We start from the raw sequence: 17,601 nt of genomic DNA, 5'->3' as shown, positions 1-17,601 counted from the left end.
CTCGGGAGAGAGCGCTGTGAAAACAGTTTGCAACGATTTTAATTTCGCCTTAACAAGGACAAGGAGACCCGAGAGTAAAAGCAGGCAGGGGGAGAAAAATGAAAAGAGCCACTTGAGTGGAAGATATGAGGAGAAAAACGCTTTGAGGGAGGAGCTGCAAATGAGAGAGAAAATGAGCAAGAAATGAAGACTTACAATCGAGGCAGCTGAAAATGAGCTACAATTTGCGGCGATGTTAGAGCTCAGAGTCGTAAAGGAATCAAAGATAAAGATCACCATAGCTAATCGTGACAGATGTCTTCTGGAGGAAACTGAAAGACGAAGTCACAATGAAAGGAGGCGACTGAAAGTAAAGTAAAAGGTGAATTTTCTTTTATCATCTAGGCTGGAGGGAAAATGTAGAATACTGTCATTTAGAGAAAAAATAAAATGACAATATGTAGAGAAAGAATTGATTAGTGCCGAGCATGTTGTTGTTCTTTGGTTTTAAGCTAATGCTGGTCATATTGTTCAGGCCAGCTGAGGACGATTAATGATCTGTGTATTCATGGAAATGCCAGCATGGGCGTCATTTCTACGAGTCAGTCTGATAAACTGTGTTGTTTTTTCCCCATAAATGTTCCTGTCTTAGCGTACTGTGTCATTTTTTTAAGCAATGAAAAAAAACAAAAAAAAAACACTGTAGGTGTTTTCTGGAAAGTTGCTGAGGCCTTCCTCATTCCAAACGTCATAATTCACACTGATGTACTTCCATGGAAACCCATCTAATGTGGGTTCAGCTGCCTACTCCTTCCTGCCTCGCTTTTAAATGGATGAGAATGGATGTGACCGTGTGGCTTGTGTGCAAGTAAGGGAGGAATGTGCTTGTGTGTGTGTGAGACAATGAGCTCAGTGTTCGAGCTCTGCAGAGCCTGCAGCCGGCCTGCCTGGCCAACCTTATGCCCTGCACGAGACAGCTGTTTCTCTGCCACATAAATAAGGGGGGAGCACGGCCAAATGAAAGAAAAAAGGGCAAGAGAGACAGAGAGGGATGCAGGAAAACAGAGAGAACAAACACTCATAGAGACACTCATTGATAAAATAAGATTCAGAGAAAGCCAAAAGAGTGATAAAGCAGACCTTTCAGAGCAGTGTTTGCCCATAATGGAAATTTCTTAACGTTTTTGCAAAATGTTGTTTTCTGACCAGAGATGGTCAGAAATGGACCATACAACAGACCATGTAAAATATGTGAAACGTTTTCTTTGTATAGCTATATGGGGATGCACATACTACTGACCTATCTGAGCAGATCAGGTTTCTGATGTCACTGGTCCACATACAGTTTTCTATTCCACTACATTCATTTAAAGCAATCGATAAACATTTTGGGAAATATGCTCATTCACTGTCATGCCAAAACTTAGATGAGAAGATGGATACCACTCTTGTATCAGCCCACTAAACATAAAGCTGGCTCCAGCAGGCGGAAACAGTGGGAAACAGCTAGCCTTGTGACCAGGCCTTCAGACAGGCTGAACGCGCTTATATTATGGAGGATGATGCAGATGTATGCGCAATTTCAAAAACCTCAGGCTATTGATGAAAAACTGCACAAGCTTGAATACAAGGTTTGTGTATGCACTACCCAATGTGTTATCTTACACACAGAAGGATGATTTTGAATCCAGTTCCACAAACAGAAGGTACAAAATGTTGTGTTTTGGGAAAAAAAGATCACTGTACATGATCTTCACTCAGTATTGGCTGATACTTGATGTTTGAGTATCAGAATCAGTCTTGGAGGAGAAAAAAGTCGATTAGTGAATCAGTGAAAAAGTCTGTTCTCCACAAGCGGGAAGCTTCCGGTCAAAGAACTAAGGCGAACACAGAAGTCCCTTAAACCAGAAACGACGCTTCTGGCTGCAAAAAGAAGTCTGGCTCCATTAGAAATAATGGTAAGATGAGCCTCCTTCTCAGCTGATTTATTACCTCAGTAATAAATACGTACCCACGGCACTGTGTAAATTTAACCAGCGCCGTTGAAAAAGCTTATTAGGAGTCAGCTGTTCACTTTCTCAGAGTACGTTTAGTTTTAAGACTATTTTTCACTAGACAAAGATGTCAGCCCTGTTAAAATGACGTGAATTACAGATGCACCTAGCTAAGCAAGCTAGCTAGCTCAACACACGGCCGTTAGCTCCACCGTCTCGTCCAAATATGGTCATGGCCGGTGCCGCTGGTTGCAAAAACGCAACATGACAGCGCCCTATCGGCCAAACTCGAGGCTTCAAAACAGCAGCAGTTCACGTCACGATGACTACATCCACCGATGACCTATATTGCACGTCATGCTGCGTTTTTTTCCCCTCAACAAAGAAAATCGTTGAAATACTAGTCCTCTTTCATGAAAATAATAGAGAAATAAAATACTGGCAACAAGAATTTGATCAAAAGCAATAGCAGGGAGGATGTTACAATGTCCTTATTCTGACCCCTGTACACACAACAGCCAAACTGTAAGCTGCATTGCTTTATTTTTATCCTTCTCTCTGAACCACTTCCTCTGTTACATTTGCAACTGAATACGTATCCGCCTATTTTCTCTTTTTACCCCTTCTCTTCTTCCCCCCTCAAGGCACCATCCTTCAACAATTTATCCCTCCATTTTCCTCTCCTCTCTCTGTCTCTCCGGAATGGCCCAGTAATGCCAGACTAATAAATCATTCATGGCGTTGTCCCTCCTCCTCCTCCTCCATCCTGCCATCCTCCTCTCCCTCGCTGCTTTACTGTAGTGGTCACCGCATCACCACACCCGCAGACTGCTATTTACACACACACACACAAAATATAAGAGTCAATCAGCTCTCTTTCTTGCCCCGCTCCTACACAGGCTTTGATTACTTATAAAGATGCATCATAAATCGGATGTGGGAGGCAGCATCGTCTCAGTTACAATACAAACAGATACGTCAAAGCCCAGACAGGTCACAGCAACACCAGACAGAGAGAGACAGTGGGAGGGGGAAGGGGGGGAGATAGAGAGAGAGAGAGGAGGGATGACTGCGAGCAAATTAGAGGGATATAACACATAGCTACACGGTTTTTGAGTGTAGGATGTGTTTAATACGTAGATAAGCAGTTGGTGTGTGTGTGTGTGTGTGTGTGTGTGTGTGTGTGTGTGTGTGTGTGTGTGTGTGTGTGTGTGTGTGTGTGCGCGCACGCATGTATAACTACCTCTGGCTAATAATAAAGCATAACCTTTGATAGAATAAGCGCTCCTCACAGCGGGCAAAGCAGTTGGCTACACAAACATCACATTTCCAAATTTACGACTTAAAAAAGGCAAATGACCCCTGGTGCTTTTTACAACGTCCACCGTTACGGGACTATAAGGACCAAGATGACACATGACAGCTTTCTGGCTGTTCAGGGCCATTTCTCACATTCAACGGAAAAAACGCCTGACAAATTGTCGCCCTTTGTCGCAATTTTTCACTGCTGATGTTGTTTTTGAGAGAATACGGCAGCTCCCTCTTTCACACATGCATAAAGCAAAAAGGGTCATCGGCCACCAATACTTCCAATAGTCCCACAAGCCAGCAGGCATGTGCATGACCTGTTAAATTGGCCCTTAGGACCTCTGCTGGCCCTATAGAATGACACCCCACAGCACTGCCCACACATAAACTCAAACACACCCCTTTTTTTTTTTTTTTTTTTAAACACCCTTCGGGGATACAATTTATTTTGCGTTAACAATGTCTTTATCGTTAATGCGTTGGACAGGTGGCTGCGAGTAAGGATGACTAACTTTGTTAGGGTCTTCATGAAGTATTAACAGAATCATACTGGTGGTTTTGTGTGATTTAGCCCATTTACTCATAGTAAGTAGACTTGATCAATGATCAATTTAGATTAATTTCCTACCTTTAACGCAGCAACTGTTTTCCATTCATTTTGCTATTCAGTGTAAATAAACTTACACACTTGAGACTTTCATATGATAAGAAATCCATGACAGTGAACATTAAATCATCTCTCTCTTTTTTGTCAAAGCTGAGTAAAAGAGAGACAGTTTTTTAAAACACTTCCATGTCGGTGAGTTCAAGCATTCCTGGGAAAATAAAATACCTGAGACTTGAGTGCCCGTCGTCCATAAAGCACACCTAAAACACTGAATCACAATATTACAGAATCCCAATACATATTTAATCAGCATTGCACTCTGATCATTGCACACTGTATCATCAAATACTTGCTGTTTATCATCCTTAAAAGAAACATCAGAAAGGTATTTTCAGATCTTTCAAATTACCAGGTGAGTAAACTTGAGCTGCATGTGACAAGACAGTAGTTATAAAGTGCCCAAGCGACAGATGAGACGATGGATGAAAAACCGCCTGCACATTGGCAGTGGCGTAGCCCAGTAGCTGCCAATATCCTCAAAATGAAGAGTGAGAGTTTATTTCACCGATGTGATGAGCCACAGGACATAAACAAGGCAGCGTTTGAGCGATGATCACAGAGCACGAGTCGCATAAATCACCTCTGAAGTGCACTCACTCTGTCCCCTTACTGTCACTGTCCATGTCAAATGTTTCTTATTACAAATAAAGCCTTGCAAAGCATTGTCAGTGGGCAGGGCCTGGATAAATCCTCCTCTCTCTGCCCTGAGGTGACACTTGATTAACAAATGTTTATCCATTACAGCTCATCTGAAACCTGATTCAACCAATCCAATACTTCAACTTGTGCATATCAAACGGTCAACAGTAACTCAACAGTCATACACAAATACATTTCTCCAAGTTGTCCACTTTCATCGGCTCTAACTTTAAAATTGCCCATATCCTCATTGATCCACCAAAGCAAAGCCTAAACTTTTCCACACACCAGCCGCCGTAACTCCTACCCATTACTAGACGTTAACAGTTTTTTAAAGCCAGATAAGTTGCATAGTGTGAGAGTGGCCACCAATGGCTTGACAATGATTTGATATTAAGAAACCCATGGATACCCAACTACTAGAGTGTGGGTTTTTGAGAGCTCAATTCCCGATCTTTAAAACTTCCAGATCATATTAAGCAAATTTAAGTCTCTCAGGACATCTTTAATGCTACCTGTACTTAGAGCTGCAACGATTAGTCGATTAATCCATTAGCTGTCAACTGTTGAATTAATCGGCAAATATTTTGATAATCGATTAATTGTAGTCCTGTTTTAATAAAAAACGTCCACATTCTCTGATTCCAGCTTCTCAAGTGTGAACATTTTCTGGTTTCTTTACTCCTCTATGACAGCAAACTGAATATCTTTAGGTTGTGGACAAAACAGGACATTTGAGGACGCCTTCTTGGGCTTTGGGAAAATCAATTAATCGTAAAAATTAGCAACAGATTAATTGATAATGAAAATAATCGTTAGTTGCAACCCTACTTGTCTGTTCATTAAAGAATAATTTACTGTACAGCTAAATAAACAGAAAATTTGAAAATCATTTTTCATGAATTATTTTAAAAACGGTAAGTGTGCATATGATGTACTGTACTACTAACTTGGGATTCATCTAACTTTGAATATGGTGCACAAAAAAAAAAAACTTATTCTCTGTGTGAAATAAAGACTTGGTGAGGTGATGGGTACAGGGAGGCCTGTAAGATCCTAAAAATCATGCTCCTCCACTCACACATTTTCCACACACAATTCCAACTTCAATAGGGAGTGAGTGGACAGGGACATTTTTGGTGAAGGACCCCTGCTGGGCCCTGGACCCCCCACTTTGGGAACCAAGGGTTTACACTGTTTGGCAGCGCCTCATCCACTGACAGTACAGCCGAGCTCTTGTGTGTGTGTGCCATAGATAGCATGTTCATTTAATGAGTGAATAATATCCCCCTGCATGTCCAATGAACTGTGGGTTGGGGGCTTGGGCCACGGGCGGGAGGGGGTGACAATAACACAATAGGAGTGTTAGGGAGTGTGGGAACCAATTCTCCCCGGGACAATAGACACTTCCCAGTGGCCACAGCGTGCCCATTCACTATCAGCTGCTGGGCCGGCGTAGCACGGCGCTGAATATGCACCAGCTCAGCATAATGCTGCTTTCTCCCAAACAAGACCAGACTGTTTCCTATCCCAAAGACAACACAGGCCAGCTCTAGCCTATACACAGCCTCATTCTCACATAAGCAGTCTCTTTCTCACTCCCTCCGTGTCTGCATGTCTCTCTCGCTTTCTGTCGCTGTCACACACACCAACAGGAGGGTAGCAACAAGGCCAGGGATTGTGGAGATAGGCTGGGGCTGCCGTGCTGTAACTAGGCCACTGTTCCTCTCTGGCTGCTGGTCGTTGAGATATTCTGGGCTGAAATGTTATTAGCGTAACCCAGTTTACCCAGTACCAGGTGACTGCTGGAAGAGGCGCTCCCCGCAGGGACACACACACACACACACACTCTCAAGGACAATGCACGCCAAGAGGCGGGGAGGAGGGGGAAGGAAGGTGGTGCCGAAACGGGAGAAAAGGCGATGAAAGAGTGAGCACAACGCGATAACGTGTTGAATTCTGCAGTCAGAGGAATCACTGCGGGACACCGGCACATTTGGATAAAGTTGAGTTACTGTGTGTGTTTCTGCGTGTGCGTCCACGCCGTGCTCTGGTGTGACCCAGACTCAAACCTGTACCCAGCCTTTTCTTTTGTGTGCGCGCCCTCTGGTTGCTGCGGCAACGGAGCCTGAGAACCAAAAGGGAGGGCGGGGCAAAGAGAGAGAGAGAGAGGGGAACAAGGAGATGCAAGCCTGAGAGTGTTTTTAAATGTTGCGGTGTTGACACACACACACACACACACACACACACCCACCAGCATTTTATCATGTCAATACAGTCATCTGTCATCACACAGCTCTGACGTCTCACTGCTTATCATATAAACCTTTAACTAAATCCTGTTGAATATGTTAATGTTTTACTGGATAAGCAATGAAAGACACAGTAATGAATGAACCAGTAAATATTTTTATGAGCTAACTCATGACTGATTTCCATTCATTTATCCTTCGCCTTAATTGGCCCCAGAGCCACGCTGCTATATTACACTACTTAAACAAATAGCTGTTACCATGTGGCCTAAAGACGTATATTTACAGATCGCCATTGCATTTCTGCAACACCTGTCGTATTTTGCAGTGCAAGTGAATTTAAGTATTCAGTTGTTTATTGTGATTTATTTACCTCCACTTTATTAGTGATTATTTGTCTATTAATACACTCTGTAGTTATTACTTATGTCCAGTTTATATAGTACATTTTATTCTTATATTACTGCTTCATACATAAGATGTTCATAATGTGTTTAGTATTCTAGCTTTTTACAGTTACTCAGCTATACGCTGCATCCAGCCTTTTACTTCTTTTTGCAGCGGTGACCATTCAGTTTCTTACCTTTTTCTTTTTCCTCGATAACAGTCACACTGTATAGTTGTGTGTGGTGGTGTCACAACAAGCTAAAATGTAAACTCATCCCCTAACAATTTTTTAATAGATCACACCTGCGATCATCAGTTCAGATTTTGATATCACATTTCCATGCCACCAAAAGTCAAAGGTATTGAATGAAAGCCAAGTCCCATCTGTTGCTGCCAAGGTGTTAAAATGGAGCGCAAGTCTTCACCATAACCACCAGATATAAGACAAGAGGACAGAAGACAAGGAAAAAGCACAGCTGTCATACATAAACTGTTGTTTTCTGTTGCCCCTCTCTCTTTCCCTTGTGTGTTCCCTGGCTTTCTCTTTACTTTAAATAAATGCAGTCTATTTAAACTGTCTTTTAAAGAAAGACAAAACATCGCTGCGTGTATTTAAGAGGATGTTGGGTGACATGTCTGGTTTTCTCCAGGCCGTGCAGACATGGTGCTGATGTGGGTCAGCACGGGATCCTCTAAACACGGGATGCTCTGCCCTGAGGCGAGGTTCATTGCTGGATATGAGTCAGCGCAGACCTTTAACTGTTAACGGTAGAGGAATAGTCTGATTAACGTTATAATGGGAATGTACTGTGATTTCCACATTATGACTTGCCCTGTTGCTAACGGCTGCTGGCCTGCGCTAAACTCCGCAGTCAGAAACACCGAGTCATATTATGGCAGTCTGCTTGCTTCACTTCAGATGTACATTAAGTTGTCTTTATGCAGATGTTTTACTTGCTTTACTCGAGTTATTTCTGTGTCAGTGACAGTATAATGGCTGCCATGCCGAGGAGGACTCCCTATGCATCCCCCCTCCACTGCCAACAGTCTTCCTACCTGCATGGAGTCGGCGCTGATTATTTCTGCCTGAAGCCGTTTTCCGATCTCGATCGCCAGCTTGGACTTCCCGGTGCCGGTAGCTCCCAAAACCACCACCAACGACGGGATCATCGCTCTCCGTATGGCACACTGCACGCTGCGAGCGGACGCCGCCATGATGCTGCTTCCTCGGTGCCCAGCTGACGGCTATGCGCATGCGCAGTGGGGGGAGCAGAGAGGAGAGGCGGGCTCTGTTACCGGGCAACAGGCAGCCGTTACTGTGGCAACTCTGATCGATGGGGCATCGTGTCTTTCATCTTAGAAGAATAAATAAATGTTATTTTAATTTAAACATTCAGTCTTACTGATGCTCTGATTGGTCTGATCGGTCTGCAGCATCAAGCTGGATTAAAACCAGTTCAGCTCAAAAAGGTGAATCAGGTGTCTGACTTCTCTCTCCTTGTTGCTGCATGTGGGAACAAATCAGACTGCTGATCGCATTTATCTATTTGTCAATGAAATGACTTTACAGGGACGATCCAGTTAGTATTGTTTCTATGGAAACTGTGGGAGTGCTCCAGCAGCAGTAAGCGAGGATGCTTGTTGCCATGGCAAAGATGCCAGGATGGGTTACCTTGGAGAACAAACGGTGGGTGGCTGCAGAGAGCGAGATGTGCGTTCACTCATACAGGTGGTTTTAATGGGAAACAAATGTGCCCATAATAACACACTAGATTTAAGTGTAGCTATATCCAGCTACAAACTGAAAAACCAATATACAACTGATTGTTCTTATTATGTGTGGAAGAGAAACAGATAAGGCAAACAGGTCATTTATGATGTCAAAACATGAACTGAAATGAACACCATAAAGTTGGAACTCTGTGGGATTCATCTCCAAGCAAAGGTTGGCATTTTTGATGTTGCTCAAACATACAGATTCAATTTAAAGCCACTCTCTGTGGATGTGTGATGGTTTGGAAGGCACTGTACAGTAAGGGAACTGTATAGGCTATATAACATCCAACTGGATAGTCTACGTACATTAAAAGGCTTGTATAGGCATCAAGTCAAATGCAAAAAAATAAAAATTACAAAATATCAGACAGCAAGATGAAAGAAATACACAGTTGGAACTCTGTGGGCTTCTTATTCAAGCAAAGGATGAAATTTTTGATGTTGCTTAAACATACAGATTCAATTTAATCTATTCTCTAAGTGTTTAGTTCAGTCTTGTAATTTCAAGCCAACATTCACCTTTTCGCTGGTCAATAATAAAGACAGGGTGAAACTTGGTAAACATGTTCATGTTTTTGCAAATAAGATCAACTTCACCAAATGCCTGCATGGCAACATATTGCCTGTGTATTCACCCCTACGGGTGATTTTAATGGAGAACAAATGTGCACTATAATAGTAGTCAAAATAACACTAGATTTAAGTGTAACGGTAATCCAGCTACAAACTGAATAACAAATAAACAACTTGATGATTGTTCTTATGTGTGGAAGAGACAGACAGATACAGCACACAGGTCATTTATGATGTCAAACCATGAATTTATTAATTTCCGGACATACTCTTCATACATATAGGCTTATGAGGTACAGAAAGAAAAAGTGCTGAGACAAGGCTCCAAAATCATGATAGTTTAGCTCCCAAAGTATGTAAGCAATATCCACTGCTACCGTGACTGTGCCAAACACAGAGACCAGTGACCAATACCAGTCAAACAAATAAAAATAAGAAAGCAGGGCAAACCACTGCTGTGTGTGCACCCTATTGAGAAATCTAAAAACAGGACTAATGGTGGTTTGTGCTGAATTTATTAGCAGAAAAATATATAACAGCAAGTTCACATGAAGGAAGGGTTGCTTCTGTCTGCGTGGGTCTGGCATTTGGTCATAAATACAGCATATTACAGCAGGGGGTGTTTTCCTCAAGCACAGCTGAAGGCCCTAGCACAAGAGCTACAGCTTGCTTGAGAGTTTCCTGAGTGCTGGTAAGAGCAGGATCATTTACAGTACTAGTTCCAGGGCTACAGTGTTCTCTGTTGCATGGCTTGTGGGAAAATAGGGAGCACCAGGGCTTGCAAAAAAGCAGAGAGAAAGCATTAACATTAAGGTCACTAAAGGCTACACACAGCCAGAAGTTTAATCGGTAGATCCTCTTAAGTCCCCCCCCCCCACGTCAGATTTAAGAGTGTGTTACAGCTACAGTGATTGGATTGAATACAGGAGCATTCAGGTGCTTTTGACTCCAGAGAGAAAACAGGCCATACGTGCCAATTTTCAGCACATAACCACCAATAAAGACCTGCCAGCTACAATAACAGAAACAGTCATTAGCTCACACTGAAACAACTTGGTAGGAAAATATAGTATAAAACTTTTGTCAATTCTGACTTGTACAAATAAAACAAACCCCCAGAGAAAGAAACAAAGAAGCCATGAACAGTAAAGAAAACAAGTAGGCATTGCAAAAAAAAAAAAAAAAAAAAAAAAAAAAAAAAGTGTTGACAAAGTGGCTAGTGTGATCAATGTTCAGTAAGTGTTTTATCTTGACTTTTTTCATAATCATTTTATTAACAAAAATAGAAGCTTTGAGTTATCTTTGAAAAGCCTGCAAGCTTGGCCCCGGTTTAAGACGCAGGGCCCAGAACTAGGATGAGTATAGTAGACAGCTCTGGTTTTGGTTTGGAAGGGGCTGTACAGTAAGGGAACTATATACATAACATCCAACAGGATAGTCTACGTACATGAAAAAGGCTTCTATAGGCATTACATTAAATGCAAAAAAAAAAAAACAATTACAAAATATTAGACAAGATGAAACAAATACAGTTGGAACTCTGTGGGCTTCCTCTCCAAGCTAAGGTTGGCATTTGTGATGTCGCTTAAACATACAGATTCAATTTAAGCCATTCTCAAAGAGTTTATTCAGGTTGATAATTTGAAGCCAACATTCACCTTTTGGCTGGTCTCCATGGCACAACAATAATAAAGACAGGGTGAAACTTGGTAAACATGTTCATATAGTGTTTTTGCAGATGTTGACTGTATATGGATTGACCTGAAAAAAAAATGCCTGCATGGCAACATATGGACTCATTTTCTCCAAATAATGCTGCAAAACAGGGTGTTACTGTGGGCACTGTGCTGCTGTTGAAACATCTATGACGCAAGAAGACAAACACTGAAGTTATGAACCTGCAGGCACAGAAGTTAGGACTTAACCTGAGCTATTCAAGAGGTGCAGAACAGTTTGTATGCTTCCAGTTGCAACATTATGATGCATGGCTCAGTACAGTCCCACAACAGCCCCCTGCATTCCCCCATTATCAGTAAGCATAAAGCTAGAAACTTCATCTGCTGACACGGACAAGTGTGAACAGAAGAGGAAACAGAAGAATTTAGATGCTATGGAGAATGAGAGAAGAGGCACAACTTGAGAATAAAATGAGTTGTATGCCAAGCGCTAAGGAGCAGGGAACTTTAAAAGAAGTTACAATTTGAAGGGAGACCCCACAGAAAACGTCAGGGGGCCTTTAGACTGATGACAGATTGAAAGAGGAGACAACACTGCTGTGCAAGCACACCAAGCCTTATTACAATCAGGGAGACATCTGACCAGACCATGCAGCAGGTAAACAGCAAAGCTGTAGCAGTTTCTCAACTAGAAGCTGTTGCATTCACAACAAGCCTTCTGGTAGCAAGCAACAATTTTGAATATTTTTTAGCAAGGGGAAATATAACATTTTGACAAACCTATATTGAGTAACCATGGACATATAAATCTGTCCGTAAGATGCCCCATAAGATCAGTCCCTAGCTGGCTGTCCTGACTGGCTTACGGCCTTGTCAATCACTCAGAAGCTAATGTGCAAACCACAAAAATAGAAAGAAAAAAACAACAATACACCCGCACAATTCCAACGTGACCGATTCAAAGTGAACATTAGGGTCTTTTCTCCTTCACGTAGTCCCGTTCAGTTCTGTGAGTGTACGTTTGTGGTGACGGCTGACCCCGACGCTCAGGATCGTTTGAGCTGGGCCAGCCTCTGCAGCAGCTGCAGCTGCCTGGCTTTCAGCTGCTTCCTTTCCTGAGCCTTCTGCCTTTCCCTGGTGTGCAGCTGCTGCAGGTACTCCGTGGCTCGCGTCAGGATCGCCACCTTCGGCGTCTTGGGGCAGTCCGCTAAACCCGGGATCTCGTCCCGCAGTGACAGGAAACGTGAGCGCAGGTCATTCCTCCGCTTGCGCTCGAGGAAGTTGTGCGCCTTGCGTTTGTCTGTGTCCTCGCAGTCGGAGGACTGGGGGCTGGAGAAGAAGTGGGGCTTTGAGGGGGAGCTGTTGGGATGGGAGGAGGGCGAGGAGGAGGAAGAGGAGGAGGAGGGAGGAGACGAAGGGGATGTGGAGGAGGTAGGAGAGGAAGCCCTAGGGTTAGGGGACTCTGACCTGACTCCGGCCACAGTCACTTGAGACTTCCTGCTGTCTAAGTTCAAAGGGGTGTGGCCGGGCCGGGGCTGGTGGTACTGAGTGTTCTGGGTGACCTGGGTGGAGGCCTCCTGCCGAACCCTCTTCCGAGGCGGCTCGGCCGGTGTAGGGAGTGTGTCCGGGGAGGGCGCAGCATAGTTGTGCTGCTGTTGGTGGATAGAGATGTGGAAACGCTTCATGCTGGGGTCGAGGGGGTCGGCGCGAACCGTTATAGTCACTGGTTTACGAGTGTTGACCAGTCGGCGAGGTTTGCGTTGCTGCTTGTGCTCCACTGTCACCACATCAATCTCCTCTTCATCCTCATCCTTGTCATCTTCATCATCTGAAAAAAGGGCAGGAGGGAAGGCATTAAGTGATGCGTTTGATTATCCAAAATACCTGCTAATGACTGCAGGGGACAGCTGGAGTTGGAAACATGAGTCACATAAAAAAAAAAATAAATAAGAGCCACCTGACTTGACACAGTCACCCTGCCCTCCTGTCTCCTTAAACAAATAAAATGCTTCTGTAAAAATTTACTTCACACAAGGCCTCATGAAGTCTCACACACTACAGGATACACACTGTTGCTGTGATGACTCACCGCATCGGGTGACTTCCGAGTTAGGATGAGAGGCAGGTTAGCTGAAGAAGCACTCAGGTGCAACTCTTCAACTTGTTCTAATGAGCCTAACATGGAAAGCTGCGCACGTTTAAAACCATTTGCTGCCGAATTTTCTCGAGTGGAAACAGGATATTAAACATGAAAGGTCTTATCGACTTGATTCCCGCCAACAGACTAGACTCTTGCGAGATTTTCAATGCTCTTTTAAAGTGAAACCCACCTTTAAAGTAATAGCACTTCCGTGTATTTGACTACTCAGAAAGTAGTAATCTCTATATGAATAACACAATAAAGAGGAGATGGATAAAGAGCTTTGGAGGGAGGGGTGCCCGCTTATTATTTACAACAGCATTTATGAGAATAAATAATACATCTCGAATTACAAGGCATACAGAATGAATTCCCTAAAGTAGCCCTATTAGAGCTCTTTATTGGTGTCATTTCCTTTGATTGCTCATTCTCCACTTCCTTGAGCACATATTATTCCCTGAAACTGTGTGAAATACTGCCTCAAACTCATTTCAAAAGAATTCTGCAGGCCGAGCCGAACTCCTAAATGACTAATCCCGCTCTATTCACAGACCAGGCTGGCTCGCACCAAATCCACCCACTGACACAATTGGCGCTGCAGCCTGTTGAGTGGAAGAATGCAGCAACAAGTTCCCTTTGTGACATTCCACACACCATTATGCATGGTCCAAGTTCAGCATCACATGGTAGCCCACATTGGGTTCAAGGAGTGGAAATGGGAAAAGAGGTCTAGAGCCAGGGAGAATTTTGGTTATATAAAATAACCAAAATGATTGATTTTCCCTTCCCTCCTGGTTACATAAAGTTCCAATAATAAGCAATATGCTTATTGAATTCATGTCAAATCTGAGCTAGGCAGCGCAGGAGAGGATATTGTTATCATAAATCAGACTAGAGGAACAGGGAGAGGTAGCAGCTGGTTTGCTGGAGCCCTGCCAAGCAGCAGATGTTTCAATGGGCGTGTCACTCACTGGGCTAGAAGCATGTGTTGCATGCACCAAGGTAACGCAATGCAGTCATTATGTGCCATGCCAGCCCCTACTGCCAGATAATAGCTAATCAAAGCAAAATATTAACTAAATGCCAGAAAGAAACATGACATTTCAAATCCAATTAACCTTAAGTCACCCTTGTAAAAAATGCTTGAAAGCATAAATGTGGACAGGCAAATCAGAGAAATGTTTGTATAGAAGAGTCCCCGGCTATGTTGCATATTTCATCTGTTACTGACCTGATGAGTCGGTGTGAGACTCGGAACCAGAGGACACTTGTTTCTTGCATCCACCGTTTAATGGGAAAGTGAGCACGGCAGCCGGGTCTACACAGTCCGCCGCCAGTCCGCTGAGAGCGGACGCGTCGGCGGGAGCACTCTGCGCTCTACCCGGGGACGTAACGGCAGACCCGCCTGCGACTTTGGCCGCGGCCCCCGTCCCGGGACAGGAGGCGCAGCGCTCCCCTACAACTCTCTCCAGCTGCTGTCCGGCCGAGAAGCCACTCCACATGCAGTCCTGGATAATGATGGAGCTCAGGTTCCCGAAGGAGTCATTGGACGTTGTCAGCTTGCAGGGAAGGTCCTGCTGCTGCTCATCATCCTGCCCTAAGAACTGAGATACCCACTCCAGCTTGTCCCCCAGAGACGGGCACAGCAGCCCGACCCTGCTCGACCCTTCCACCGCGCGGATAGGGGACATGGGCGGGGTCGGTACTAGCTCGAATTTCTTCCATATGTCCTCGCTGGGCGCTGTGGACTTGAAGAAATCCTCGTCCGGGTCGTGGTGATCGTCGTAGAAATAATGTTGGTAGTGGTCGAGGTGGTCCATGTCCCAGTTTTCATAACGAGGAGCGGTGGAGCTAATGCCCGGCATGGGGGCTGCAGGCAGGGGGGTTAATCACTCCCTGTTCCCTCTGTCTGCAGAGAGAAATAGCCAACAGTTGTATCAGAACTGAGCCTCATTCTCATCAAAATAATCACACCCCTGGCCGGAAACATGTTGCCCTCTGGAGGGAGTGGGTTGATTTTGGCGCTATAGTGAATGCATTCTACTTATTATATTGTCTGTCACAGCGAACTGTTTCCTACAGTAGCTTTAAGAAAAAACATCAACAGAGTTGCAACAGAAACAAAGTAGGTAGCCTACCTGCATCAGAACATGGCGCGCCAATTAAGACTTGCCTACCATGTAGTCCGTATCCAGTCCGTGAATAAGGTCAACGAGTTCATAGACGCGCTGAAATAACGCTATGGGAAATTTTCAGCCATGAAATACAAAGTAGCCTCGCCTATGCTTAAATGCAACAAAGTTAAAGTTAAACTACTCTGTGTTGCTGCTGAGAAGTTCAAGTTTCGCAACAGTGTTTCATTACATAACACTGTTTTAGTAGTAGGCTCTGGCGGAGAGAGGGGAGGGGGGTGTATTTTCTGCTGACTGAAGAAAATAGAGTGATTAACCTAAATTAGATTGAAATAGGTTAATTGGATAGACAGGTACCTGTCTTGTCTGGCAACACACCCGGTCAGACGGGGGGAGTCGTATGTAAAGTAGTTTCTGACTCCTCGGCTCAACTCCTAACAAGCTCAAAGAATTCAGCTGCGACTAAAAAGCGCAGATCAGTTAATTACGCAGCAGGCGCGCTGGAAAGCTGCAAACTCCGAGCGGCCCATTTATTAACTGAGAACCTATACCCCCGCGCCTGTGTGTTGACGTCCCCGTAAGGACAGTTGCTGGAGACAAAAAAAATAAAATAGTTTTACCTGGTGTTGAATGTGAAAAACCTGCCTGCGTCTTCATAGATCCGCCGTGCGCAATTTATAAAGCAGCAGCCACAATGATTCCTTATGTATAATCTGGCTCAAAATGTGAGCGGTCCCGCAGATCCGCTTTGTGCCTTGCCCAGGTTGTAAACAGTCCTTTCAGGTAAATGAGTCCGTTTGGTCGCAGTCCCGCCGCTCATAAGGCTGGATGGGTTTCGGCTGTGGTCACTTTTCTTTGCAGACTACTGCACTATATGATCCGGGGGAAGGCGAGTCGGCTATTATGCATAAAGGGCGGGTCGTAGTAGGAGAGCCACGCCTGCCGTTTAAAGGTGCAGCACGCTCAAAACACGCATGATGCTCTGCAGAGGCTGTATGGCACTGATTTCATAAGTTGTCATTGTTCTGCTTTTGCAATAGGCCTAATTATGCAAACATATTATTGCAACGTATGTATGTGCGTGTGAGTGTAAACACACTTGTGCAAATGCATGAGAACCTGTGTGTAACCATCATGCTGCATAAAAAGGCTTTAATAAGGAGGGCATCTTCCACAACAGGGAGCAGTTATAGGCATAATCTGTGTGTTTGTGGGAGGGGTGTGTCACAGTGATTTCATGTGGACATACGGCTGCAGTATCCGATGTCGGTCCATGCATCTCATAGTCTCTGTAATCAATATCAATGATGTAGAGCCCTCCCTCCGAGAGAGTCAATATGGAAGCAACGCTCTGTGTGTCATGTGTGTATCTCCTTGACAGCTGCACACGCCTACACACACACACACACACACACACACACACCCCAACAACTGCTGACACTTGTTTTTCTTACCATATGAAACCCTCTCAGTCTTGCCTTTTTTTCGAGTCGTGAAACTATGCCGCACTAAACTTTGGCACATTCGCTCTTGAGGATGATGATTGAGAAACATCCTTCCTTTAACTGCTCCTCTGAAGTTCCCCCTCCAGCTCGGCAGCAAAGCAGACAGCGTGAAATCCATGTCTGTCCACCTCATCTTCCAATCAAACTCAGACACCTCCTCACCCCACTTCTTTTTCCCTCAAACCCCATCTTCTGTCACTCATCCTCTATTCTTCTCTCCTCAGTTTTACTCCCCTCCCCGACACTTTTATCCCCAGTCAACCCTGATCAAAAACATCTTGACCCTACAAGAAACAGGGAGACTTCAGATGGTTATATCCCAGGAGAGAGCCTCCAAACACACAGAACTAACAGACTGGAGAAGCAGAAGCTGCAATCTTTCAATTTCCCCGTCTGTATCACTTTCTCTCTCTTAGCTCGTCCTGTTTCTGATCCCTCGTTCTCGTGGCGCTTTTATCTTGTTCCTCTCTGTCTTCTGCCTTGTTACATACTTTGAAATGCTTAATCTGCCGCCCCTCTTTGAAATAATCATCAAAAGTGAATGGGTGCAAGGACGAGCTCCTTAAAATGTCC

General features: G+C 44.2%; 2 protein-coding genes across 4 annotated transcripts in view; both read right to left on the bottom strand.

The window, feature by feature from the left end:
* The window catches only part of trit1 (tRNA isopentenyltransferase 1), a 34,951-nt gene extending 26,473 nt beyond the window's left edge, over positions 1-8,478 (bottom strand). Inside the window, exon 1 of one of the 2 annotated variants that reach the window (XM_038724717.1) lies at positions 8,283-8,478. In XM_038724717.1, coding sequence (XP_038580645.1) covers positions 8,283-8,441 — 159 coding nt within the window. In that variant the 5' untranslated portion in view covers positions 8,442-8,478. The remainder of the gene's footprint in view (positions 1-8,282) is intronic. The other variant, XM_038724716.1, reaches the window with a different exon arrangement.
* Positions 8,479-9,802: 1,324 nt separating this feature from the next.
* myclb (MYCL proto-oncogene, bHLH transcription factor b) lies at positions 9,803-16,390 on the bottom strand. Of its 2 annotated transcripts, none has more exons than XM_038724718.1 (3): positions 16,144-16,390; positions 14,623-15,300; positions 9,803-13,079 (listed from the first exon to the last, which is right to left on the bottom strand). In XM_038724718.1, the coding sequence occupies exons 2-3, from the start codon at positions 15,254-15,256 to the stop codon at positions 12,298-12,300; spliced, it is 1,416 nt and encodes a 471-aa protein (XP_038580646.1). In that variant the 5' UTR covers positions 15,257-15,300; positions 16,144-16,390; the 3' UTR covers positions 9,803-12,297. The 2 variants fall into 2 exon arrangements, with proteins under 2 accessions (XP_038580646.1, XP_038580647.1); XM_038724719.1 differs by lacking the exon at positions 16,144-16,390 and adding an exon at positions 15,530-16,092.
* Positions 16,391-17,601: the final 1,211 nt, after the last annotated feature.

Source organism: Micropterus salmoides, unplaced genomic scaffold (assembly GCF_014851395.1).
Source record: "Micropterus salmoides isolate LMB-PRFRI ecotype aquatic unplaced genomic scaffold, ASM1485139v1 Ms_hic_scaffold_17, whole genome shotgun sequence".
In the NCBI taxonomy this organism is placed as follows: Eukaryota; Metazoa; Chordata; class Actinopteri; order Centrarchiformes; family Centrarchidae; genus Micropterus; species Micropterus salmoides.
Note: the sequence above shows the minus strand (reverse complement) of the source record. Positions and strands in the feature narration are given on the sequence as shown.